Source organism: Giraffa tippelskirchi, chromosome 2 (assembly GCF_054371585.1).
Source record: "Giraffa tippelskirchi isolate mGirTip1 chromosome 2, T2T-mGirTip1v1.2.pri, whole genome shotgun sequence".
NCBI classification, from domain to species: domain Eukaryota; kingdom Metazoa; phylum Chordata; class Mammalia; order Artiodactyla; family Giraffidae; genus Giraffa; species Giraffa tippelskirchi.
Genome location: NC_137276.1, coordinates 154,760,353 through 154,783,506, shown reverse-complemented (window position 1 = coordinate 154,783,506; position 23,154 = coordinate 154,760,353). Strand labels below are relative to the sequence as shown.

The 23,154-nt window shown below is 38.9% G+C and overlaps 2 protein-coding genes and 1 long non-coding RNA gene across 11 annotated transcripts in view; 2 read left to right on the top strand and 1 right to left on the bottom strand.

Annotated features, from left to right (window-relative positions):
* The window catches only part of TBCCD1 (TBCC domain containing 1), a 32,000-nt gene extending 17,257 nt beyond the window's left edge, over window positions 1-14,743 (top strand). For 3 of the 6 annotated variants that reach the window (XR_014077235.1, XR_014077234.1, XR_014077233.1), the window contains exons 5-9: window positions 7-193; window positions 331-828; window positions 10,051-10,201; window positions 13,265-13,334; window positions 14,531-14,743. Coding sequence is in view for 3 of the 6 variants with exons in the window: in XM_081571406.1 (XP_081427532.1) it covers window positions 7-193; window positions 331-828; window positions 10,051-10,180 (815 nt within the window). In the remaining 3 variants the exon portion in view is untranslated. Of the gene's footprint in view, window positions 1-6; window positions 194-330; window positions 829-10,050; window positions 10,202-13,264; window positions 14,158-14,530 lie in introns of those variants that run through there. The other 3 variants (XM_081571406.1, XM_081571407.1, XM_081571408.1) reach the window with 1 other exon arrangement.
* LOC145538772 (uncharacterized) lies at window positions 4,986-18,623 on the bottom strand. The gene is made up of 3 exons (XR_014077237.1): window positions 18,546-18,623; window positions 6,554-6,712; window positions 4,986-6,357 (listed from the first exon to the last, which is right to left on the bottom strand). It is a non-coding gene; the product is annotated as an uncharacterized LOC145538772 (long non-coding RNA).
* Window positions 14,798-21,112, top strand: CRYGS (crystallin gamma S). Of its 4 annotated transcripts, none has more exons than XM_081571411.1 (4): window positions 14,798-15,355; window positions 15,507-15,691; window positions 20,129-20,371; window positions 20,766-21,112. In XM_081571411.1, exons 2-4 carry the CDS (start codon window positions 15,671-15,673, stop codon window positions 21,036-21,038), a joined length of 537 nt encoding a protein of 178 aa, XP_081427537.1. In that variant the 5' UTR covers window positions 14,798-15,355; window positions 15,507-15,670; the 3' UTR covers window positions 21,039-21,112. The 4 variants fall into 4 exon arrangements, with proteins under 4 accessions (XP_081427537.1, XP_081427539.1, XP_081427540.1 ...); XM_081571413.1 differs by adding an exon at window positions 19,707-19,836 and having other exon boundaries at window positions 14,798-15,691; XM_081571414.1 differs by adding an exon at window positions 15,977-16,104 and having other exon boundaries at window positions 14,798-15,691.
* Window positions 21,113-23,154: the final 2,042 nt, after the last annotated feature.

Sequence of the window (23,154 nt, the reverse complement as noted above, 5' to 3'; positions counted from 1 at the left end):
AAATAGTTGAAGGGACAACCAAGAGAGCGAAGATTGCCTGTAATACTCACGTGGCCCCAAGGATGCACCGCATGGTGGTGATGAGCCAGGTTTACAAGCAAACGTTGGCCAAGAGCTCAGATACTCTAGTGGGGGCACATGTAAAGATCCATCGTTGCAACGAGTCTTTTATATATCTGCTCTCTCCCATGCGGTAAGCAGTCTTCATAGTGTTCTGACGTCATGACATCTTGTTTAGAATGGGGTTGGTCCTTTTATTTGTCATCACAGAGTAATATTGTAGTCAAACGTTTTTTAATCTTATTCAAAGGAACTTACCTCATTTTTCAGATCCGTGACAATTGAGAAGTGCAGACATAGCACCTTTGTCCTGGGCCCTATACAGACTGCTCTTCACCTCCACAGCTGTGACAACGTTAAAGTTATTGCTGTTTGCCATCGTTTGTCCATCTCGTCGACGACAGGTTGCATCTTTCACATTCTGACACCTACACGCCCCCTTATTCTCTCTGGGAACCAGAGAGTAACTTTTGCCCCTTTTCATACCCATTACCCAATGCTGGAGGACCACATGGCCAGGACCGGCCTTGCTACAGTGCCTAACTATTGGGATAATCCCATGATTGTGTGCAGAGAGAACAGCAGCCCAAGTGTCTTCCGACTCCTACCACCATGTGAATTCTATGTGTTTATTATTCCATTTGAAATGGAAGGGGACACAACAGAGATACCTGGGGGTCTTCCATCTGCATATCAGAAAGCACTGAGCCAAAGAGAAAAAAAGATACAGGTCTGGCAGAAAACTGTGAAGGAAGCTCGTTTAACAAAGTGAGTATTTTCTAAAAGTAAGTAGTAACTTGTCTTATGTAAAACTCCACAGGAAAGCAAATTCATCTGCATGCATGCTCAGTCTCTCAGTCATGTGTGGCTCTTTTGTGGCCCCATAGACTGAAGCCCGCCAGGCTCCTCTGTCCATGGAATTCTCCAGGCAAGACCACTGGAGTGGGTTTCCTTTTCGTATTCCACGGGATCTTCCCGACCCCCAAACCTGCGTCTCCTGCATTGGCAAGTAGATTCTTTACGACTGCGCCATCTGGGAAGCCCCCCAAATTAATCTGCACATGTTTATAATTGTGCTAAACAAACAAAAAAGGCAAAGTGTGTCTTTTGTTAAGGTCAGTATTCCAGGCACTGGTTGGGGGATGGGAGCAAGTGGATACTCAAGTATTAGACTTGCTCCTTTTTTTTTTGGTATAGTAAATTTTATTTATATTTTTTTAAACACAAAAAAACACTTTGTATTGGGGTATAGCCAGTTAACAATGTTGTAATAGTTCCAGGTGAACAGTGAAGGGACTCAGCCATGCGTAATACATGTATCTATTCTCCCCTAAAATTCCCTTCTATCCAGGCTGCCACATAACATTGAGCAGAGTTCCATGTGCTATATAATAGGTTTTTGTTAGTTTTCCATTCTAAATGTAGCAGTATGTACATGACCATCCCAAATAGACTCTCTCCTTTTAAGAAACTTCAGTTTAACTGGCAGATATAAGACCCAAATGAAGGATCGTATATAAGGTCAATCATAAATGGATTACTTTTAGTTTTTAATTTTCTTCTGTGCACCATATTGGTTGTTCTCAAATGGCTGTGTGTCAGGATCATCTAAAGAGCTTGTTAGAAATACAGGTCCTGGCTCCTCTACTCTACAGACAGACTTCCCAAAAGTGGACTCCTAATGCTGGTCCGTGGACTAGTGCCAGTTTTTGCCAAAGTTCCTAATTCATAGTAAAATGTGAAAAATAAGTACAGTGTTTTTAAGTAGTGCTAAATTTAGTCAACTTAGAATACTATCTTTTATTCTGAAATTGTTTCTTTCCTACTTTGTAGGTACTAAAGTATCTTGTTTTTAATAACATGCTTGACATAATAGATGGTTATGGTTTATTATGTCCACCACAAAATTTTATTTCAGGGGTACCTGTCTTTAAACTCTAGGAGCCAGGGACACGTTATATATTAAACATATATAAAGATTCAAAAACATGAGTGTGGGTAGTCGGAGAAGATTGGTAGAAGAAAAAGAATTTGTGTTGGACATTGAAAAATGAGCAGAGTTTGGATAGGAGTTGAGGGTTAGGCATGTTGTGGTCCTTTAATGGACCGGAGTCGACCGATAAGAAAAGAAGGAAGAAAAGAGGCTGATATTCCCTGGTTTACACAGTATGCCAATATAACTCTAGGACAAAGAGTTAGCACCGTCTACGTAGGCTCAGGGCGCCCTCTCGAAGAGATCTTGAAAGCCCGGGCAAATAAGTAGACACGATGGACACCTGTGCTCCGTGGAAACAGCCTGAAACGGAGAGAGAGCAAGAGAGTGAGAGAGAGAGAGAGAGAGAGAGAGAAAATGAGGAAAGACACGGTGACCAGTGCTCTGGTGGAACAAAGGCATTTATTCAACATATTGTGGGCATATATATACTCTCTTACCAGATAACCCTTTTTAGCAGAGATAGGGATCAAAAGTCTAACAAGTCATCTAGAAAGCCGGAGGTTAGAATTATTCTCTAGAGAGGGGGTTGTAACAGTTACTTTACATATCAGAAAGGAGGAGACTTGTAAATGGCTGCTGTTCACCATATGGAATTTCCATATGAATGAGATACATGAATTTCTATTATCCCCCGAAAGCCAGCTTGCCAGCTCTCTGGCACCTGTATTCAGGTGCTGTTAAGGAACATAGAATTCATGCAAGACTGAAAACAGCACACAGGAAGCCTCCTGTTAAATGTATCCTGACAAGGCAGAATACTTTAAACAGCACTAGAGGAACAGATGTGGAAGCAGAAGCAGACTTAAGGTGTCCTGGAAATCAGTTGCTTAAACAAGATTCTGGGTGTGGATAATGATATTTAAATTTGTATGAGTAGATCAAGCCAGATTATGTAGAATCTTGCATATCAGTCAATAAGAGAGTTATGTGGAATTAAGTAGTAGAAGGCATAAAAGGGTTTTAAACAATGGAATGAAGTTCAGAAAGCCATTTCATTTATTCAGGAACATTTATAGAATGTCTACAATATGCAAACCACCTTATTAGATGGTATGGCAGATAAAGAAATGTGATTGGCACATATGAAGATCCTCTGATTAGATCTGAAAGAGGGAAGTCAGGGTGATATTACAATATTCTAGACGAAGAAACTGGACTAGAGTGGAGATAAAGGGTGTGGAAACCAGAAATACTTTGACAGGAGGCTGAACTTGGTACAAGATTTTCTAAAAAAGACAAAATTAAAGATGGCTTCAAATATTGGACTCCAGTTTAGACACCTTTGATCACTTTTCTTCTGGACAGAATAGCATATACAACTTAAAAAAGTAGTGGATGCTCAGAATAATTATTAAGTAATTATTTAGTAATTAAGTAATTATTGTCTGTACAATATTTTGGTATTTAATTTTGTTAGAGATGTTAGAAAGTATAACTAGGAAACATTATAGTACCACAAGGTGGAGGGGTGCTTCTACAACATTGTCCATTTGAGAGCTGGAGCTAGTTTGAGAAGAGGGTATCATGTTCTTTTGGAGGCTGTTTACATGAAATGTCCTATATCCTGATAATGTCTCGATCCTTAAGACTTAGAAAAACTCTTACTTTAATAATTGGATTCCATTTGCTTGGTATTAGTTTTTTGTTTGTTATTGTTTTTCCTGATTATCATTATCTTGGAAAATAGCAGCCATTCTAAAAATGTTTCTACTTCTCATGATCCAGAGCTGTGATTTGTTATGTAAGTAGAAGTGCCTATTTTAATCAGATGTCTTGATTTTATTGGATGTTAAAATTAGTATTGTTCTTTGGACAGCTGTGTCTGTATTGTAGTAGAAAGTACTCTGACTCAGGAATTAGTACAGACCATGCCACTTATTGTGTGACATTGAAGGTGTCATCTGATCTATCTCTTAGCTATATCACATATATATAGTGTATTTTCTACCTGATAAGATTGATATAAAGGTTCATTAATAAAGATAACTTATAGTGATGATGCATGTATAAGACACTGTAGTGGTGTGTCCTGTACCATGTATAGTAGTGAGAGTGTAAGACACCCCGCTTAGTGATGAGTTTGAGAGACACATCTTCTAGGTGAGATTCTTGACTCAATATCTGCGATGTGACCTGTTAGAATTAACTTCATTCTAAGAGAAATTTTTAAAAAAAGACTCGATCCAGCCATCTCATTTTCTGGATGCATTTTTGTGGCATATGGATTAAGGAAGGAAGTATATAGGATATACTTACACACTTGCATTTAGATTCTTTTTTTAAAAACCTTTTTGTTTTGTATTGAGGTATAGCAAATTAACAATGTTGTGACAGTTTCAGGTGGACAGCAAAGGGACTTAGTCATACATATACATGTATCCATTCTCTTCCAAACTCCTCTCCCATCCAGGCTGCCACATAAAATTGAGCAGAGTTCCATGTGCTATACAATAGGTCCTTGTTGGTTATTTCATTTTAAATATAACTGTGTACATGTCCATCCCCAAATCCCTAACTATCCCTTCCCCTCATCCCTCCCACTGGCAACCATAAGTTTGTTTTCTAAGTCTGTGAGGCTCTTTTTGTTTTATAAGTAAGTTTGCATTTAGCTTCTTCAAAACAGTTACTGGCTACCAAAAATATAAACATCAATAATTGTTGGGGTCCTTTAATGGACCGGAACCTGGTGGTACAGAGTTGACAATAAGAAAGAAAGAAGGAAGAAAAGAGGCTGATATTTCCTGGTTTACACAGTATGTCAATATAACTCTAGACAAAGAGTTAGCACCATCTATGCAGGCACAGGGTGCCTTCTCGAGGAAGTCTTGAAAGCCCGGGCAAGTAAGTAGACACAGTGGACACCTGTGTTCTGTGGAAGCAGCCTGAAAAGGAGGGAGAGAGAAATGAAGAAAGACACGGGGGGCTGATGTTCTGATGGAACAGGGCATTTATTCAGCATATTGTGGGCATATATATACTGTCTTACAAGATAGCTTTTACAGCAGAGATAGGGATCAAAAATGTTACAAATCATCTAGGAAACTTGAGGCTAGAATCCATCTCAGAGGAGGTTGTAAATAGTTACTTTCCATATCAGAAGGAAAGAGAGTTGTAAATGGCTACTTTTCACCGTATGGAAAGGCTAACAAAGGAGATACATAAATTCCTATTATTCCGGGAACCGTTTGCAGCTCCTCTAGCACCTGGATTCAGGCACTAATGAGGAACAAAGGATTTATGCAAGACCGAAAACAACACACAGGAAGCTTCCTGTTAAATGTTTCCTGACAATTCTCCCTATTTTATTATATTTGTAAAAAAGGTCTTGACCATTTGAGTTTGTTTAGTATTAACCAATCTTATAGAAAGGCAATGGTAAACAACAAATAAAATCACCAAGACAATCACCAAAGTTACAGTTTCAGACCCGATGCTGTGAATAATATTTTGAAATCAACCTCGTGGGTCTAGCCCAGATAATTGAAAAGCTGTTTGCTCAGCTAAAGTCTCTAGATTAGTGGAAGAAGGCAGACGTTTTAGAAAAGGTACATTCAGCGAGGCATTATTATGTATGTTTCATAAATGAAATTTGATTTGTTTCCAGTTACAGATACTATGATTAAATTGAACAGGAGTAACACAATATTGAGTAGAATTCCAATCACAATCAAAAGGGAATCATTTTTTAAGACAAGTATATAGTTAGCAATTAATAGAAGTTACAGAACATAAAGTCTGATTAAATTGGAAGTTTCCTATGGCTGTAACAAAAGGAAGTGGAGCACAGGCCTGTATAAAATAGGATTGATTATCGCGAAAGGAATAGTTATTAAAACCAGTGGGGCTGGTCCTTGTAAAATGTCCGTTCCAAGTTTCAAGTTTTTAGGTGCTTGCAACAAGTTTCCATGTGTCTCGTAGTTTAGGCCCAATCTGTTTTTTGATTTGAAGGCGAAGTGGGGAGATTTTTCTGTCTAGTCACTCAAGAAGTCCTTTGTCATGGTAATGAATTCTTTCCCTAATTCTCTCCCTAAGGTTCTAGTAGTGTAACCATGGTTCACAATCCAAGCAACATCCGAAAGTCTTTTTTGGGAGGCAGGGCGAAAGCCCAAGTTTGTCGGCTAACGTTTATGCATAATTTTGTTGGTCCCACGCACAAAGGAAGGACTTCATAACCTAGAGAAATATTAATTAGTTTTCTCTTCTACTTCAGGGTGTAAGGGCCCTTTAATGCTCTAGGGAGAAGGCGTATGTATAGAGTCATTAGTAGAAACAATTGGTCTTCTCTCCGTCCATTTTACCACCTGTAGTAAAAAAGGGGGTTGGGTATGAATAATTAATTTGCCTCAGGCGAGGGGGAAGCAGTAAGACCAAGCTGAGCATAGCTAGGAAAATGTTTTCTGGATTCTGCGGCATTCCCTGTTGAGAGACCAAATTTTCAGCTCGATTAGTAAGGGTTTTTATTTGTCCCCAAGTGGGGAGGTTATAAGGTTCATGTACCCGAGGGCGGTGCTTCCTGGAGATCTTTAGAGCCGCCTTGGCCCGTATTGGAATTTCTTCCTCCTGAGCTTTTTGTTGTTTTGTCTCTGTTTTGAAGGCTGGGGGCCCCCTTGAGTCGAATTTTCCGACGAGGAAGCTATGTGAGTTCGTTGGATCCATCTGAGGAGACATAAACATACCCCTTTCCCTGTAAGATTAGTTTCCCAGATTTCCATTGTTTCGTTAACCCGTCTTGGTACCAAATGGGCAGAGGAAGAGAAGTGTCCTTCAATTCCTCAAAATGTTTTTCTGCTCTAGTTAAGATATCTCCCTGTGGTAAATTTAAAAAATTTAAAACAAATAAAGCTGTATTAACAATAGTTATAGGTTTAGAAAATATCTTATGTTGGAATCTAGTAAAGTCTGCTTTAGATAGGAAAGACAGTACTGTTCCTGTGTAAATAATAGCCACAACTCATGCTTTATCTGGGAATCCACTGTAAAAATACTGCTGTTATCTGTAACAAACATTCCACTTGGTTTGCATCTCATGGATTGAGCCACCAGGATACTAATAATATGGATCAGTCATGTTCAGCTTAGCAAAACAATGTTGATGATCATAAAAGTAAGGAAGACGTACTGAGCACTTACTGTGTGCCATGTACTGTTCTAAGCACCTTCTATGTCTTAACTCATTTCTTCTTCCTAACGTCAAGGCTGTATATTGTCACCTTGCTTATTTAACTTAAATGCAGAGTACATCATGAGAAACGCTGGGCTGGATGAAGCACAAGCTGGAATCAGGATTGCCAGGAGAAATATTAATAACCTCAGATATGCAGATGACACCACCCTTTTGGCAGAAAGTGAAGAAGAACTAAAGAGCCTCTTGATGAAAGTGAAAGAGGAGAGTGAAAAAGTTGGCTTAAAGCTCAGCATTTGTAAAACTAAGATCATGGTATCCGCTCCCATCACTTCATGGCAAATAAATGGGGAAACAGTGGCTGACTTTATTTTTGGGGGCTCCAAAATCACTGAAGATGGTGACTGCAGCCATGAAATTAAAAGACACTTACTCCTTGGAAGGAAAGTTATGACCAACCTAAATAGCATATTAAAAAGCAGAGACATTACTTTGCCAACAAAGGTCCGTCTAGTCAAGGCTATGGTTTTTCCAGTCGTCATGTATGGATGTGAGAGCTGGACTATAAAGAAAGCTGAGCACCGAAGAATTGATGCTTTTGAACTGAGGTGTTGGAGAAGACTCTTGAGAGTCCCTTGGACTACAAGGAGATACAACCAGTCCATCCTAAAGGAGATCAGTCCTGGGTGTTCATTGGAAGGACTGATGTTGAAGCTGAAACTCCAGTATTTTGGTCACCTAATTCGAAGAGCTGACTCATTTGAAAAGATCCTGATGTTGGGAAAGATTTAAGGGAGGAGGAGAAGGGGCGACAGAGGATGAGATGGTTGGATGGCATCACCGACTCAATGGACACAAGTTTGGGTAAACTCTGGGAGTTGGTGATGGACAGGGAGGCTTGGTGTCCTGCGGTTCATGGGGTCACAAAGAGTTGGACACGACTGAGTGACTGAACTGAACTGAACTGAACAATTCCTTATCACGGATGAGGAAATTAAGGAACAGAGAAATTTAAGTAATTTACCCATAGTCACACAAGAGTCAGGATTTGCATCTAGTCAGCCTGGTTCCAGAACCTAGGTTCTTAATGTCTCTACTGTTTTCTGTGAACTATTATCATATATAATATTATCATTATAATGATGTGATATAAAAGTGGATCATTGGAAAAACCTTCTTTTAAAGCAATTCTGTTGTTTGGATGCTGCTGGTATTTAGATGCCTAGGTTTTCTCACACATACAGAAAGCTTATATACGTGCAGAATCTGGAATGTGGTAAGGCACTTAGTACATGTTAACTGTGAGTCATAGTGTCTTCAAGTGGTAAGATCCTTGATAACACTAGATACAAGGAAAAGCACACAATTTCACCTTAGGAACATGGAAAGACAGAGGAATTATTGACTAATTTGAAAGGAAACTCCCAACATCATCCTTTTAAAGTGATTAGGTTATATCATTTCCTTACTGTGGCCCCTCTAATGAGTCCCCAGCATACCTGAAATAAAATGCAATATAAAACCTTCATGGTACCTACCAGGCCCTTTCTGCCTCATTTTTCTCCCATTCTTTTCCTTATTCACTGTCCTCCCACCATACTATAATCTTACTTACTCATTGCCATCTAGCCATACACCACCAGGAATGTATCTGTAGAATGAAGTTGGATATCATTACTTCTTGCAAGGAGGGAGAGAATTAGTTACATCTTCATAAAAGCATGTTTAAAAGAACTGATCATTGCATTTTGGCAGTGATAGGTGATTTGGGAGAGGGTCCTATTGTGAGTTGGATGCAATCTGGAAGTGAGGGTAATTCTGTGATTTGGTATTATAATAATTTTTATATTAAAGAAGAGAGGAATAAAGGGGATAAAAATGTAAAGAAACAGCACTCACTCATTAGCCAGGAAAGGGTAATGCTTGGTCATTTTTGTGGTTTGGGTCACGAAATGTTTTTGTTTTTCATCCTGACCTGAGATATGATTATGAAGTGGTTTTGTTTTTGTCTTCATCTAGCATCATCCCACAATGATCTTGTCTGCTATTGTTGTGCTGTGGGATTATTTATGTTTAACAGAAGAGCACCACAGCTCTTCTGTGAGCATCCAGACTACACCTAGGCCTAGCTAAGCCTAGGTGCTAAAGCCAGCTTCTGGCTGTCAGGAGCTTCTCTTCTTTTGCTTATCCTGAACATGTTAAATATTCTTTCACTTTTGAGCCTTTGCACTTTTTGTTCCCTCTGCCTGGAATGTTCTTCTCCAGATATTTATTTTGCTTAATCCACCACTTCATTCAGATTTCTGCTTAAGTGTGATCTTAGGTGTCTCCTGTCCTTTCTAAATTGGCATTCCCAGTACTCTCAATTTCCCTACTCTGCTCTGTTTTTCTAACTACTTAAGTTCATACACACACACACACACACACACGTTATTTATTACCTATATTCCCTACTAGAATATGCAGTTCATAAGGAGCACAGACTACATAGATCACAATGGGAACCACTCCCTCTGGAGTCTTGTGGTGCAAACCTGCCTGGACAGAGGCCATTTCTCTTTTCTTTACGTGTCTCATCAGTTAGAACACTACCTAGCATCACTGGTCCTCAGTAAATATCTGTTGAGTGAATAATCACAGTAGAACAAAATATATAATTACTGACAAGTTTTTACAAAGAGGGAATTGTATTTGACCAATCTTTTTTTTTTGGTGGTGGTGGTGGTGGTGATGTAGTGTATAGAACTGAATAGAGCAGTCATTCAGAGAGAACAAATGAATAACTAGAAGTAATTTAAAATTTATCCTATTAAAGCATTTTGTAACCACTTGGTAGAAAATTGATATGCGTGCATTTTTTTTGCAATTTTAGGGATCAAAGGAAGCAGTTTCAGGTACTTGTGGAAAACAAGTTCTATGAATGGTTGATTAATACAGGACACCGTCAGCAGCTGGACAGTCTTGTGCCTCCTGCAGCAGGCTCCAAACAAGCAGCCGGATAAGACTTCCTCATTGAAACACTGGTAGGTGTTTACAATGGTGACCACGTAAATTATTTGGAGGAAATCCTATAAGTGTGCCAAAAAAAAAAACTCACACAGACTATTATGTTACCAACCATTGCTATTTTTTTCCACTACTCCCACCAGCATATACTGAATTTTACATGCCCATGTTTACATTTTATGCTGAGAAGACCAACCAGAATATTCAAGCAGAACCTATAGCGTTATCAGCAAATAGAATAGCCAAATTTGTCTTTTTTGTCTCTTGCCTGGCACAGTCCAAAGCTGTTCTGTACTTCCCTGTGGCTTTAAGGTTTACTCTTTCTAACACATTTCACCTCTATCCTGTAAACCCACATACTAGTCATTTAATTTAGCTAATCTTTGTTAATTATGCATTAATAAATAACTAGAATTAATCCAAATGAAGATTTGAATAGTAAACTCTAGGAAACCTGCAGATTCAATAGAAGATGACATAGATACAGACACATTTACTGAAAGTTGTTTAATCCAAATGCATAGTATTTTTTTTTTAATAGAAATTAGCTTATTTTGCTATTTGAAAGTATCTTTAAAGACTCACAATAGAAAAACACAAAGGACGTAAGTAGGTAGTTCACAGAAAGATACTTATCAAGATGCTCACTTTCACTTAAAATTAGAAATGTAAGATACTATTTTTCATCTATCACATTGGCAGAGGTCAAAAATGTACAACACTGACATTTCACTTAGCACTGAGCAAAGTGTAAATTTGTGCAAACTTTTTTTAGGATAGTTTGACAAAATCAGAATTAAAAATACACACATTCTTTGACTTTGTAATTTCACATCTTAGATTTAGCTTACAGATTGTAAAGATATGTTTAAAAGAAATATTCATTGTAGTATTATTTGAAATAGCTGTAGGCTGGAAACAAGCCAAATGCTTCGCAGTAGAGGGCTGGTGCCTATGAACCAGTTGATTCATGCTTGGAATGCATCTTTAAAAAGAGTGGAGTATATCTACAGGTGTTCACCCTGAATGATCTATAGTGGAGTGAAAGTAAAAGGTCAGAAGGGGAGTAAAATGTTGCCTTGTGTGTTTGAGAAAAAAAGGAGGGATAATCCCACATAGTTGTATGCTAATTATATGCTTTTAAAATTTCTGAAAAGTAATAAATTGTTAGAGTGTTTGTCTTTGAGGAATGAGACTGGATGTCTAGGATAGGAGAAAACTTATTCTTAGTTTTTATTGAGATATAATTCACATACCATAAAACTCACTTTTTAAAATGAAGAATTCAGCAGCTTTGATTATATTCACAAGTTTGTACAACCATCACCATGAACAAATCCAGAACATTTTCATCACCCTAGAAATAAAGCCCATATACATTGATAGTCACGCCCAAATCCTCCAATTCCGATATCTCCTCTGCCCCCTGTTCCCTGGAAATCTCTAACCTACTGTTTGTCACTTGATTTGTCAGTTTTGGACATTTCATATATTGATAAGTGGAATCATACAACATGTGGCGTTTGTGTCTGGCTTCTTTCACTTAGCATAATGTTTTTAAGGTTTATCTATGTTATAGCATGTGTCAGTATTCCTTTTTATGGTTGGATACTGTTCCATTGGGGCTTCCCTGGTGGCTCAGTGGTAAAGAAACCACCTGCTGTGCAGGAGACATGGGAGACACGGGTGTGATCCCTGGGTCAGAAAGATCCCCTAGAGAAGGAAATGGCAACCCACTCCAGTATTCTTGCCTGGGAAATCCCATGGACAGAGGGGCCTGGTGGGCTACAGTCCATGGGGTTGCAAAAGAGTCAGACACGACTTAGCAACTAAACAACAACTATTAATATTCCATTATATGGATATATACCACACTTTATCTGTTCATCAGTTCATAGACATTTGAGTTGCTTCCACTTGTTAGCTGTTGTGAATAATGCTGCTATATGTACTTTCATGTACAAAATTTTGTGTAGAGATATGTTTTTATTTATCTTCAGTATACAATACAGAGGAGTAGAATTGAAAGGCCATATGTTTAATTTTTTGAGGAACTGCTGAACTGTTCAAAGCTGGGTAGCATATTCTTTACTGTTTATACATTGTTTATATTTTCAGTATGTATTACTTTTTATGAAAAAAGAATTTTACAATATTTCAGTCGCTCGTCATGTCTGACTCTTTGCAACCCCATGGACTGCGGCATGCCAGGCTTCCCTGTCCATCACCAACTCCCAGAGCTTGCTCAAACTCACATCCATCGAGTCAGTGATGCCATCCAACCATCTCATCCTCTGTTGTCCTCTTCTCCTGCCTTTAGTCTTTTCCAGCATCAGGGTCTTTTCCAATAAGTCAGTTCTTTGCATCAGGTAGCCAAAGTACTGGAGCCTCAGCTTCAGCATCAGTCTTTCCAATGAATGTTCAGAACTGATTTCCTTCAGGATGGACTGGTTGGATCTCCTTGCAGTCCAAGGGACTCTCAAGAGTCTTCTCCAACACCACAGTTCAAAAGCATCAATTCTTCGGTGCTCAGCTTTCTTTATGGTCCAACTCTCACATTCCTACATGACTACTGGAAAAACCATACCTTTGACTAGACAGACCTTTGTTGACAAAGTAATGTCTGCTTTTTAATATTCTGTCTAGGTTTGTCATAGTTTTTCTTCCGAGGACCAAACGTCTTTTAATTTCATGGCTGCAGTCACCATCTGCAGTGATTTTGGAGCCCAAGAAAATAAAGTCTGTCACTTACAATACTTAGTTAATAAATAGTGAGATTAAGAATTGAAAATCTGATGAAGATTATACAAAGGAAATGGGAACTATAAGAGGATAAAATTTTACTTTAGATCAATCCCCACTGCCTACTACTCTGTCTATATGTGAGTTTCTTTTCTTTGTGTCTGTATGTGAAACTCAGAAAAAAGGAATGTAGTTAACTTTTAACTCACATGTTTTATCACTCTCAATTATCATGATTGATTTATGTGATGTTGTGAAAAGGGTGTTTTCCTATTTTTCCTTGAAGGAGATAGAAAATTAAGTGATTATAGTTTTGTTTTCTTTTGTTTTTTTTTCAGTCATTTTCAGGGTCCTGGCAACATGCGGATGAACAGAAGATGGTGCACCTGTTGAAACTAAACAGGGAAGGTGCTCTTGCTGCTTAAGAGACTTTGGAGATTTTTCTTCCTATTTAAGACCTTTCTTTACGTTTCCTTCCAATTTCATTTGTTACTGTTTACATTGAATTTTAGTCTAAACTTCTATTATATAAACATATTGTTTGTAGAATATCAGAAGGCTCATTTTATGATGCTAAAATGAAAAAGTTGATGAAGACATTATGTTAATATTAAAATGACTTGAATATTGATTTAGTAAACCTTACATTTTAAGTTGTATAATGAAAGGGTTTCATCCTTTCTAGAGTTAAATAAGAGTTTTATAGTTCTTTGTAAGTATTTAAATGGAAATTGCTATGCCTTTTAAAAAAGAATTGGAAGTATGGCTTGTTGGAGTATAAATATAAATATAGCAGAAAAGCTTTTACACAAAGATATTTTAGTCCTTAAAGTATACAACAATGGAATTGTGTAGAATTTTTATTTTTCATTTTCTGCTTCAAATTTTCAATAAAACCCTAATAAGTAATTTTCTCCTTTTGATTAAAAAATAAAGTTTTAACTTTAGGAAAGCTTTCCAAAGCCATTCTGTGATGTTTACATTTGATAGGAGAGTTGTGTTCTTTAAGATAAAGGAAAACAGTTTAATAAATAATCTGATTGCTGACAAATGTTGTTTCATATGCTGTTTGGTCAGTTAACTAGTAATTATATCAAAAGGGCGTGATCTCTTATTTCTAAAGTGAAAATTAACCCTCAGAATGTTTTAATTATTGGAGTTCTTATAGTTTTTATTTTAAGATGAAATTTAACAAAGCAGAGCATTATCAAATAAAGAAACACTGGAGTAATAGGAGTGTGTTTTGGAAATTGCTGTTGGTTAATAAAATTAATGGTATTAATTAGATACTTTCTTTAAAGTTTATAAAATTAACAATACTAAGCACATAACTTAATACTTTATAACCTAACAAGCTTCATATCAAGGTACATTTGTCATTTTCTGAACTAACCATAATATATCTGGGGGCATCCCATTTATAAAGATATTTGCTGGAGGCTTTATTAGTGGAAAGATGAGGAAGTAGAACTTTTGAGAAGAGTATATTTGACCAGGAAAATTAAAATGGAGAAGACTTGATTTGTTGTTTGAGTTTACGTGAGATGTAATCTTACTTATGAAATCGGAAGTATATTAAATGCCAAAAACTGTTCTCTACACAGGTTCCAAGATGATAACATGGCAGAGAAATGCCACCTAGCAGGTGGTATGTTGGGCTTAGCTAAACCTTTGTGATGCAAGATTTCCACAGTAACTTTCTGCTTCTCGGGCTACACACTGTGGCACCCTTTCTTGTGGACTAGAACTTTTGTATGTATGTGTGTGTTTTGAAAAAAATTTCAGACTTAAAGGACAGTTGCAGGAGTGTGAATTCACACATGCCCTTTGTCTGGATTGACCAGTTGTTAACATTTTGCTACATTCACTTTTGGAGAAGGAAATGGCAATCCACTCCAGTATTCTTGCCTTGAGAATCCTATGGACAGAGGAGTCCTTGGGGTCACAAAGAGTCGGACACTAGTGAGTGACTAACACACACACACATATTCACTTTACCACCCTCTGCGTAGTGTTACTATTCTATTTTTGCTCAACAGTTTAAGGATAGGATGCCCACATCTGGGACCTTAACTCCTAAATACGTTAGTATGTATTTCCTAAAACCAGACATTCTTTTACATAATCATAGTACATATAATTAAACTCAGGAAGTTTTAACAATGGCACAGTAGTAGTACCTAATATATAGTCTGTATTACAATTTTTCTAGTCATTCCTAAAATGTCACTTGTGTTGACTTTTCCCCCCAAACAATATCACTCACTGCCGTTAGTTACACGTCACTTTTATTGCTTTGGAACATGTTTCACTTCTGTTCAGAATTAGAGTGTGGTTTTTCAACTCATCTCCTACAAGCTCTGTTGAAGTGAAAAAAAAGATATTGGGGATTTCAAGGTGACTGCTTGCTAAAAAACCAAATTGCCCAGGTAAGAGGATCTTCTTTGTTTTTAATTTTGAAAAATTTGGCTGGGTTTTGGTGTCTTGACTCAGCAGAGTCTATAATGCAGCAAGGCTTGGTAAGCATTAAAGAGGGTACTGAAGCTTTCCTTTATTTCATAATCCCAATTGTTTTTCTAGAAACCATCAATAGCCTCTAAATGACTGACTCAATTTTTGGATCCTATTCTCATGACTAAGCAAATGTTTGATTTGAAACCAGCCCAGTATAAATGTCTCTGTGCCTGTAACTCTCTAGCCATTCCTGGATTTCAGCACTGGGGAAACCAGTCTATGCACCAAACATGTCTAAAGCTGGAACCAAAGTAAGTAAATGGTCACGCTGATTTCTAGCCTACCCACTTTTCACCTAATGATACATTGAAAGAAACATTTTTGCTTCTTCACCTGGAGGTGAGTGTGATAGTTAGAAGGCTGGGATGATTGAAAAAAAGATGAAGGAATGCTTACTATATTTTCAATTCCAACAATTACCAAATAATTTATTAAGGGTTTTATCTTCATGTGTATCTACATACTGTACAGGTATGTAATGTGTAAGTATCATCATGATTTCTGCCTTCTAGCAACTGATCTTTGAATTTCCACAGGAATAAGACGTGCAGATAAGAGAATTATGTGGAGTAGAAAACTTTCAGTATTCAATTAAAATTTTGTCTTGTGAAATTCAGCCTCAACCATTAATATTCTAAGTGGCCAAAGTGGGTGGACCAATCAGGTGAATTAAATCCTACATCTCCCCTTCATTCAGCAGCTACTCTTATCCTGTTCCCCAAATAAATTGCTGACTTAGATCAGGAAAATTGCCTCTAAAATATCTGATTCACTGTTGGACTGGAAATTGATTCTCTTTGGGAATGAGGGAATATATCTTCCTTCTCTTTTTAATTCTTCACTGACTGTAGGTCTAAACCAAAACCTCTGGTGCCTGGTTTTCCCCCCAGTGTTTTACTTTGAAAATGTTCAAACCCATTGAATCTTAAAAGAATAAGAAAGAAATGGTGAATGAATACTTGTTTGTCCTTTACTTAAATTTCCAATTGTTTACATTTTGCCATATCTAGTTTCTCTCTGTCTTTTTACTAAACCATTTGAAAATAAATAGCAGACTTCATTATACTTTGCCTTAAGTTTTTAGGCATATCCTAAGAACAAGGGCATTCCCTGTATAAACATAATATCCTTAGCAAAACATAATACCTAATATTCAGACTATATTCACATTTTCTCCAAATGCTCCCTGCAAAAATGCTTCATGGCTGGCTGATGTGGGATCCATTGAAGGACCATGCATTTCATTTGGTTGCCAAGTTTCTTTAACATTTTTTAGCCTCTTTAATATAGAACAGTCCCCCCTATTTTTATTGTTGTTCTTTGAGATATTGACATTTTTCAAACTCCAAACCCAGATGTCTTACAAAAAGTACTGAAATCTGAATCTTTCTAATTGTTTTCTCATGTTTAGATTTAGACTACCACCTTGGCATGAAAGCTACATAGGCAATGTCAGGCACTTCCCATTGTATTTTTTCAGGAGACACCTGTTAACTTGTTCCATAATTGGTTAGTGCCTGAATTTTTTTTTTCTCATTTGGAAAATAGAACTAATAGTCATATTTGCATCCAGAAGGTTTGGGGAGAAAAATGAGACAATGTCTTTAGTGCTCTGAGATTTTTGAAAAATATGCCATGAAAATCCACTAAAGAGAATCTGAAGTCTTAATAGAGGGCTATCCACATGTGTGGAAGGAGGCTGTTACAGAATAACCCCCACTTTCAATGATTTCCAGCATGGGAGAACTCTTATTCCTTGTAGCTAGTTTATTCACTTAGTTAAAACTTACTTGCTAGGTCAAAGGGGATAGTAATTTATCTCTTACTCTTATTGCTTCTTGCTTTCTCACTATCTTGCTGGCAGTTTAATCAGAGGAGTTATGGGCTGGGCAAAAGCAATTTTTCTAAGTTTGTTTTTGTTACCTGTAGAATACTCAAGACATTTCCCCCGCTTCTGTATTGGATTAGTAGGCTATTTTTTTTTAATTAACTTGACAATTAGGGGGATTTTGTAATAACTTTTAGGAAAATCTGCACATTTCTTAGCCTTCTCAACATCTTTTTTTGTCCAACCTCTCAGCTGACTATAAAGTGGATTTCATGGTCCTTCTACAAACTGAAATTTAGAGGTGCACCATTCTCTGGGTCCTAAGATTCGGAAGGTGTCTGACTAAAAGAACAGCTTGGCCCTGGAGCTCAGTAATGGTACTATGGCAATGCTAGTGCTTTGCTTCAACCTTAGGCTGGTTGGCTAGTCTGCTGGGAAGGTGGACAGCAAGCAAAAAATTATACAGATTTCTACTGTTCATATACTGAAGTCAGTCAGGCAAGTGTGCAGAGGGAGGTAAGTGTGAGAAACAATGAAGGAAGAAAGATATTAATTTCCCATGACATGTCCCTTATAGAACATTTTATTTGGTGAATAGTTGGCCAAAAACCAAAAGTCAGTTGAATTAAGTTTAGAATCTATCCTTTCTTAAAGAGGTTACCTTGATTTTCCTAAAGATCTTGCCACAGGTTTTGGGAAAATCCTGTCAGATTCAGGATCAGTCTTGCTCCATTTCTAAGAGTAAGTGGCATATGTTGAACAGAGGTAGCTGTGCAGGTAGGAAGACAACAGAGGGAGATGAAGTAACCACAGACTACTAGCCAGAAGTTTGCACTGCTGTCCACAACTAGCTTGTAACTAGCTAGTGACCTTAGGCAAGTCATTTAACTTCTTTATCTGTCATCGATGTAGCAAAAGTTTATTGGCAGTCATGAGGCAGCTATTAAAATTGCTTTATTGGCACTGTGCCATCAGACCCTCAGAACAATTCTGCAGGGGACAGTGTTACCTAGATTTAACTAGTGGTGTTGCAATTTTGTTTTCTCATCTGTAAACTGAGGTACCTGAACCTGTCTTATGCTAAAATGGAAAAGGGAGCAGGAAGAGATGAATGTGGGAAGGGGAAAAAGTGGGTGGAGTAGATGATTTAGGGGTGGGAAAGGTAAGGAAGCTTTTAGGGAACAGGAAAGAGAAAAGAGAAACGGAAAGGGCAGGGAGGGGAAAGTTTACAGTGGAAGGAAAAAACTATTAGTAGGTTACCATCTAGAAAGACTCACCTGGGGTAGAAAAGGAGGTGTTAATGCCCAGCTGCAAGTCATTCTTAGTTTTCTTCCTCTCCTTCACTCCCTGCATCTGACTAGTCACCAGAGCCTCATTTCTTGTGACTGTTTCTCAGTGTCATTCGTGTTGCTATGGCCTTTGGTTGGTCCTCAGCAGCTCTCAACTCCACCAATAGCAGTCAGCTATTTCTAGGCACAAGCCACTGCATTATTCTAGCATGGCTCCCGGGTCACTCCTGGCTTTATTTCCTAACTCTTTACCACATGCTCAGTCCACACCAGGCTTAGTGAACCAATTGTCCCTACTCTATGGTGGGCCATGTTCTTTCACTCCTTTATTCCTTTAAACGAGCTGTCCTTTTTCCTCTGCCTCTAGAAAACCCCTCCTTATCCTTCAACCCTCACCCCAGAGATCCTCTCTTCAAAAGTCCTCTCCAGACTCGCAACTGGCTCTGCTGCCGTCATCTAAAATGGCTGACCTGGTTTTTCCTCCCTCTAAACTGATAAAGCACGTTAGCCACAAGGTGGCGGCACAACATCAGGGAATGACACCTGTGATTTCAGTTGGAATTACAACCTGGCAATGATCATGGGTGTGGAATTATAGAATAAGAAGGGACAAACTCTGTGGTCCATTTAGTCTAGTGGTTTTCAGAAACCGCGTCATGAAGCCCTGGGACTTCCTGGGAACTCGACTGCCTAGTTCAAACAGAGAAGTTTTATTTTACAGCCAGGGCTTCAATTCCAGTCCAGTCCTTTTATTTGACCAATGAGAAGCTGCAGCCTGGAGCGATGGCTTGATTAAAATAGCAGGGCTGATTGTAGAGCTGCAGCTCTCCAGCCAGGCATAGTATTTCCCTGTTTCCCAGGGCTGCATATTTCCCAGTGCTGTCACAGGCCTTGGAAGTTTACCCTGAGGATTGTGGTGCAACTTGATAAGAGCTTGAAGCAAAGGACATTCTTGCCTTGTCGTTTTGTTACTTAGCAATGACTCTATTGGCAACAAAACAATAGTACAGAACATATATCTTCGTATCTGTATATTCTATATTATCTAAAGTTCTTAAGCTAAAGTTTATATTTTGTTTTTCTTTATATATTTCTTCCATATCATCTAAAATGAATTTCTGTGTTTGGAACTCACTCATCTTCTTCCAGCCTTTGTTGAGGGTTTTGTCCAGTTCTGGGCATAGGAATCCATAGCTTAAATAAGGCTTGATCCTTGCCCTTGAAAGAAGTCTCGGTGGGAGAGAGAGATACAAATGTGAAAAACGTATTACATAATGTGGTAAGTAGAGTGAGGAAGAAGCCATGAACTTGAGTCTGAAAATGATGGCTTATAGTAGAGCACTCTTGTTTGGCTTTATCTTAAGCCCTCATAAAGTCCTCATTCCTATTGCTGACAACTAAAGTTGTCTGCCAGAAGGCAAATGTGAGGTACAGTAGAACTATATATTTCTCTCCTCAAAAAGGATGGGAAAGGAATTCTTAAAGTGGGAAATATGCTGTTAATTTTCATTTTTCTGTAAGCGCAGCCACCTCGCCCCTCAGTTCTTTGCTTTGTTTGCCCTGTACTCCAGATTACTTTCTTTGAAGACAAAAACTTTCAAGGCCGCCACTATGACAGTGATTGCGACTGTGCGGATTTCCACATGTACCTGAGCCGCTGCAACTCCATCAGAGTGGAAGGAGGCACCTGGGCTGTGTATGAAAGGCCCAATTTTGCTGGGTACATGTACATCCTACCCCGGGGCGAGTATCCCGAGTATCAGCACTGGATGGGCCTCAATGACCGCCTCGGCTCCTGCAGGGCTGTTCACCTGGTGAGTCTGGAGGTGGTGGACTCTCTCTCCTTCCCCTTCCACCCCTTCAGGCTTTTATGTAAAGGAGTTTTCTTAAGATTTTCCTACCTCTTAATGGGTGGTTGTCTCTTGTTGGCTGCTGAGGCTTCAGTCAAATGTTAGATCAGTTCATCGTAAGACTACACGATTTATTTCCACTTTCTTTACCCCTTATATATTTTAAGGAATAAAGTTTTCCTAATTGAACGTCAGCTGTTTTAGTCAGAACACAATGGGGATGGGAGTTCAGATCATCTCGCTTTCAAGATGGTGGGTCCTGAATAGCTCTCTTCTCTGAGTTCCTAGCCTGCTGTTGATTTCTGTAACACTTGCTGTTCTTTTCCCCTTGTTTTCTGTTGTTGTTTTCTTTTTTCAGTCTAGTGGAGGCCAGTATAAGATTCAGATCTTTGAGAAAGGGGATTTTAATGGTCAGATGTATGAGACCGCGGAAGACTGCCCTTCCATCATGGAGCAGTTCCACATGCGGGAGGTCCACTCCTGTAAGGTGCTGGAGGGCGCCTGGATCTTCTATGAGCTCCCCAACTACCGCGGCAGGCAGTACCTGCTGGACAAGAAGGAGTACCGGAAGCCCATCGACTGGGGTGCAGCTTCCCCAGCTGTCCAGTCTTTCCGCCGCATTGTGGAGTGATGATAGGGACATGACCAAATGCTGGCTGGCCTTGTCATCCAAATAAGCATTATAAATAAAACAATTGGCATGCATTCCTCTGTTTACTGTGACGCCTCTCCTTAAACACCTTAAACAGGAACCAGTCAAGTAGTGCCCACCACAGCACGCAGTTACACAAAGCAACTCACCCTTGAGGTTACCCTTCTGTATCTTTGTGCCAAACAAAATAGGATTGCATTAAAAGGATAGAAAATCATACTGCTACATGGTGGCCCTTGTTGCTTAAGGTCTATATTAATTCACCAGGTATAGTCATCATAGCAGCCATTTATTGTATGCCTTCATTTTCCCATTTCTCTTCACAAAAGCCCTATAAGCGGGGGTTGGGGGGCAGTGTCTTTGCATTTCACAAATAAATAAATTGAGGCCTAGAGAAGTTCAAAAGTTGCCCAAATTTACCATCTGATGAGTGGAGGAACCTGGATTTGGTACAGGACATTTATATTTCCAAAGCCCTTGTCCTTTTTATTTCTAACTCTTTCATTCAACACATTGGCTGGGGATCTCTGTGCATAATGTAAGACCACGAGAAATTGAAAAGCTAGGAAGGACAGGGCCTCCCAAAGTTCTCCTTGAAGAGCCAGCACACCTATCAAAAATAGCCAGTGAAAACAGGACTGTTACTTGAAAATAATAGAACTCTGTGTGTGCGTGTGTATGCGTTAGTCACTCAGTCATGTCCAACTCTTTGCGACCCCATAGACAATAGCCCACCAGACTCCTCTTGTCCATGGCAAGAATACTGGAGTGGGTTGTTATTTCCTCCTCCAGGGGATCTTCCTGACCAAGGAATCAAACCTGCATCTTCTATGTCTCCTGCATTGGCAGGCAGGTCTTTACCACTGAGCCACTTGGGAAGCCCTGTGTGGTAATTCTCTCAAAAATTATTCATTTTGTTAACTTCCCCTGCCTTTTGTCGTTTTGTCTGTTTTGAGTGTGGGGTTTTGATAAACCTGGGTAGAGGAATGGGAGGATGAGCACTGAGCTGCAGAGAGCTCTGGGCCTCCCGACCTGAAGCTAGCTTTTCTGATCTCCAAAACCAGCTAGCTGAGCCAAATGCTTGCTCAGCTCCTGTCAAACATCAACATTCTCTGGAGGCTGAGGACTAGCTGATGACTAAGGACCACTGACACTCATTTTTAGAGGCATACTTTCAGGAAGTGGTTCAGAGATACCGCTCCTCCTTTTCTGCCCAGGAAACTGAGGTGGTGGTAACTGAGTTAGGGCCCGTCTCTCCTCTCATATCAATTGCTGCCACATTCCATTCCATGGTGAGTCGCCCACAGTCTGTTCAAAGCAGCCAGAAAAGCAGCTCTGGTGGCAGGATAGGAAAACAAGCGTCAGGATGACTAACCACAGCCTCAGAGAAGCAGAAGATGGCTTTTGACAGATGAAACTGAATTATCATTTCTAGATGTTAGATGCCTTTTGGTTCATGCCCTAATCCAGAAAGCAATTGCAACCATTCTCCCCAGCTGTAGAGACATAAATCAACTTGCACTTAAAAGAAATTTTACTAGCAATTGGTATTAGAGGTCAAGAACACTTTACATTCTTATCAATCAGTCTTCAGTTCTGGTACAATATTTTGGCATTAGAGTGAGAAACTAGTGTCTCCCTCCCTTCCAACTCCCCCCACCCCACCGCCCCGGTTCAAGCACACCCAGAAGAGCACCGATGTTATTTAGAATTATTATTTCCCTCTACCTTTTATTATTTTGTTGCTCTGAAATGGGGGATTTCAAGAAAACTGGACAAAAGCATTCTTAGACTATTTCAACTCTGCTTCCATCCTGAACATTCCTCAGTGACAATTCCTTTCCTCGCTGAAGAGTCAGAAATGGATTCCAATCCTTCCACTTGCACGTGTTAACTCTAAGTCACACAGTCTAATATGCATAACCTCAATTTCCTTATTTGTAAGATATAACAGTTTGTGGGCATTAAAATTAGATAATATATGAAAAATATGTAGCATCCATTATTTATAGTAGCTATATTCTATATTAAAGAGTGTGAACACTGAATAGCAAACACTGAACTGCTTTTTCCTAAAGGAAATACAGAGTTTGGT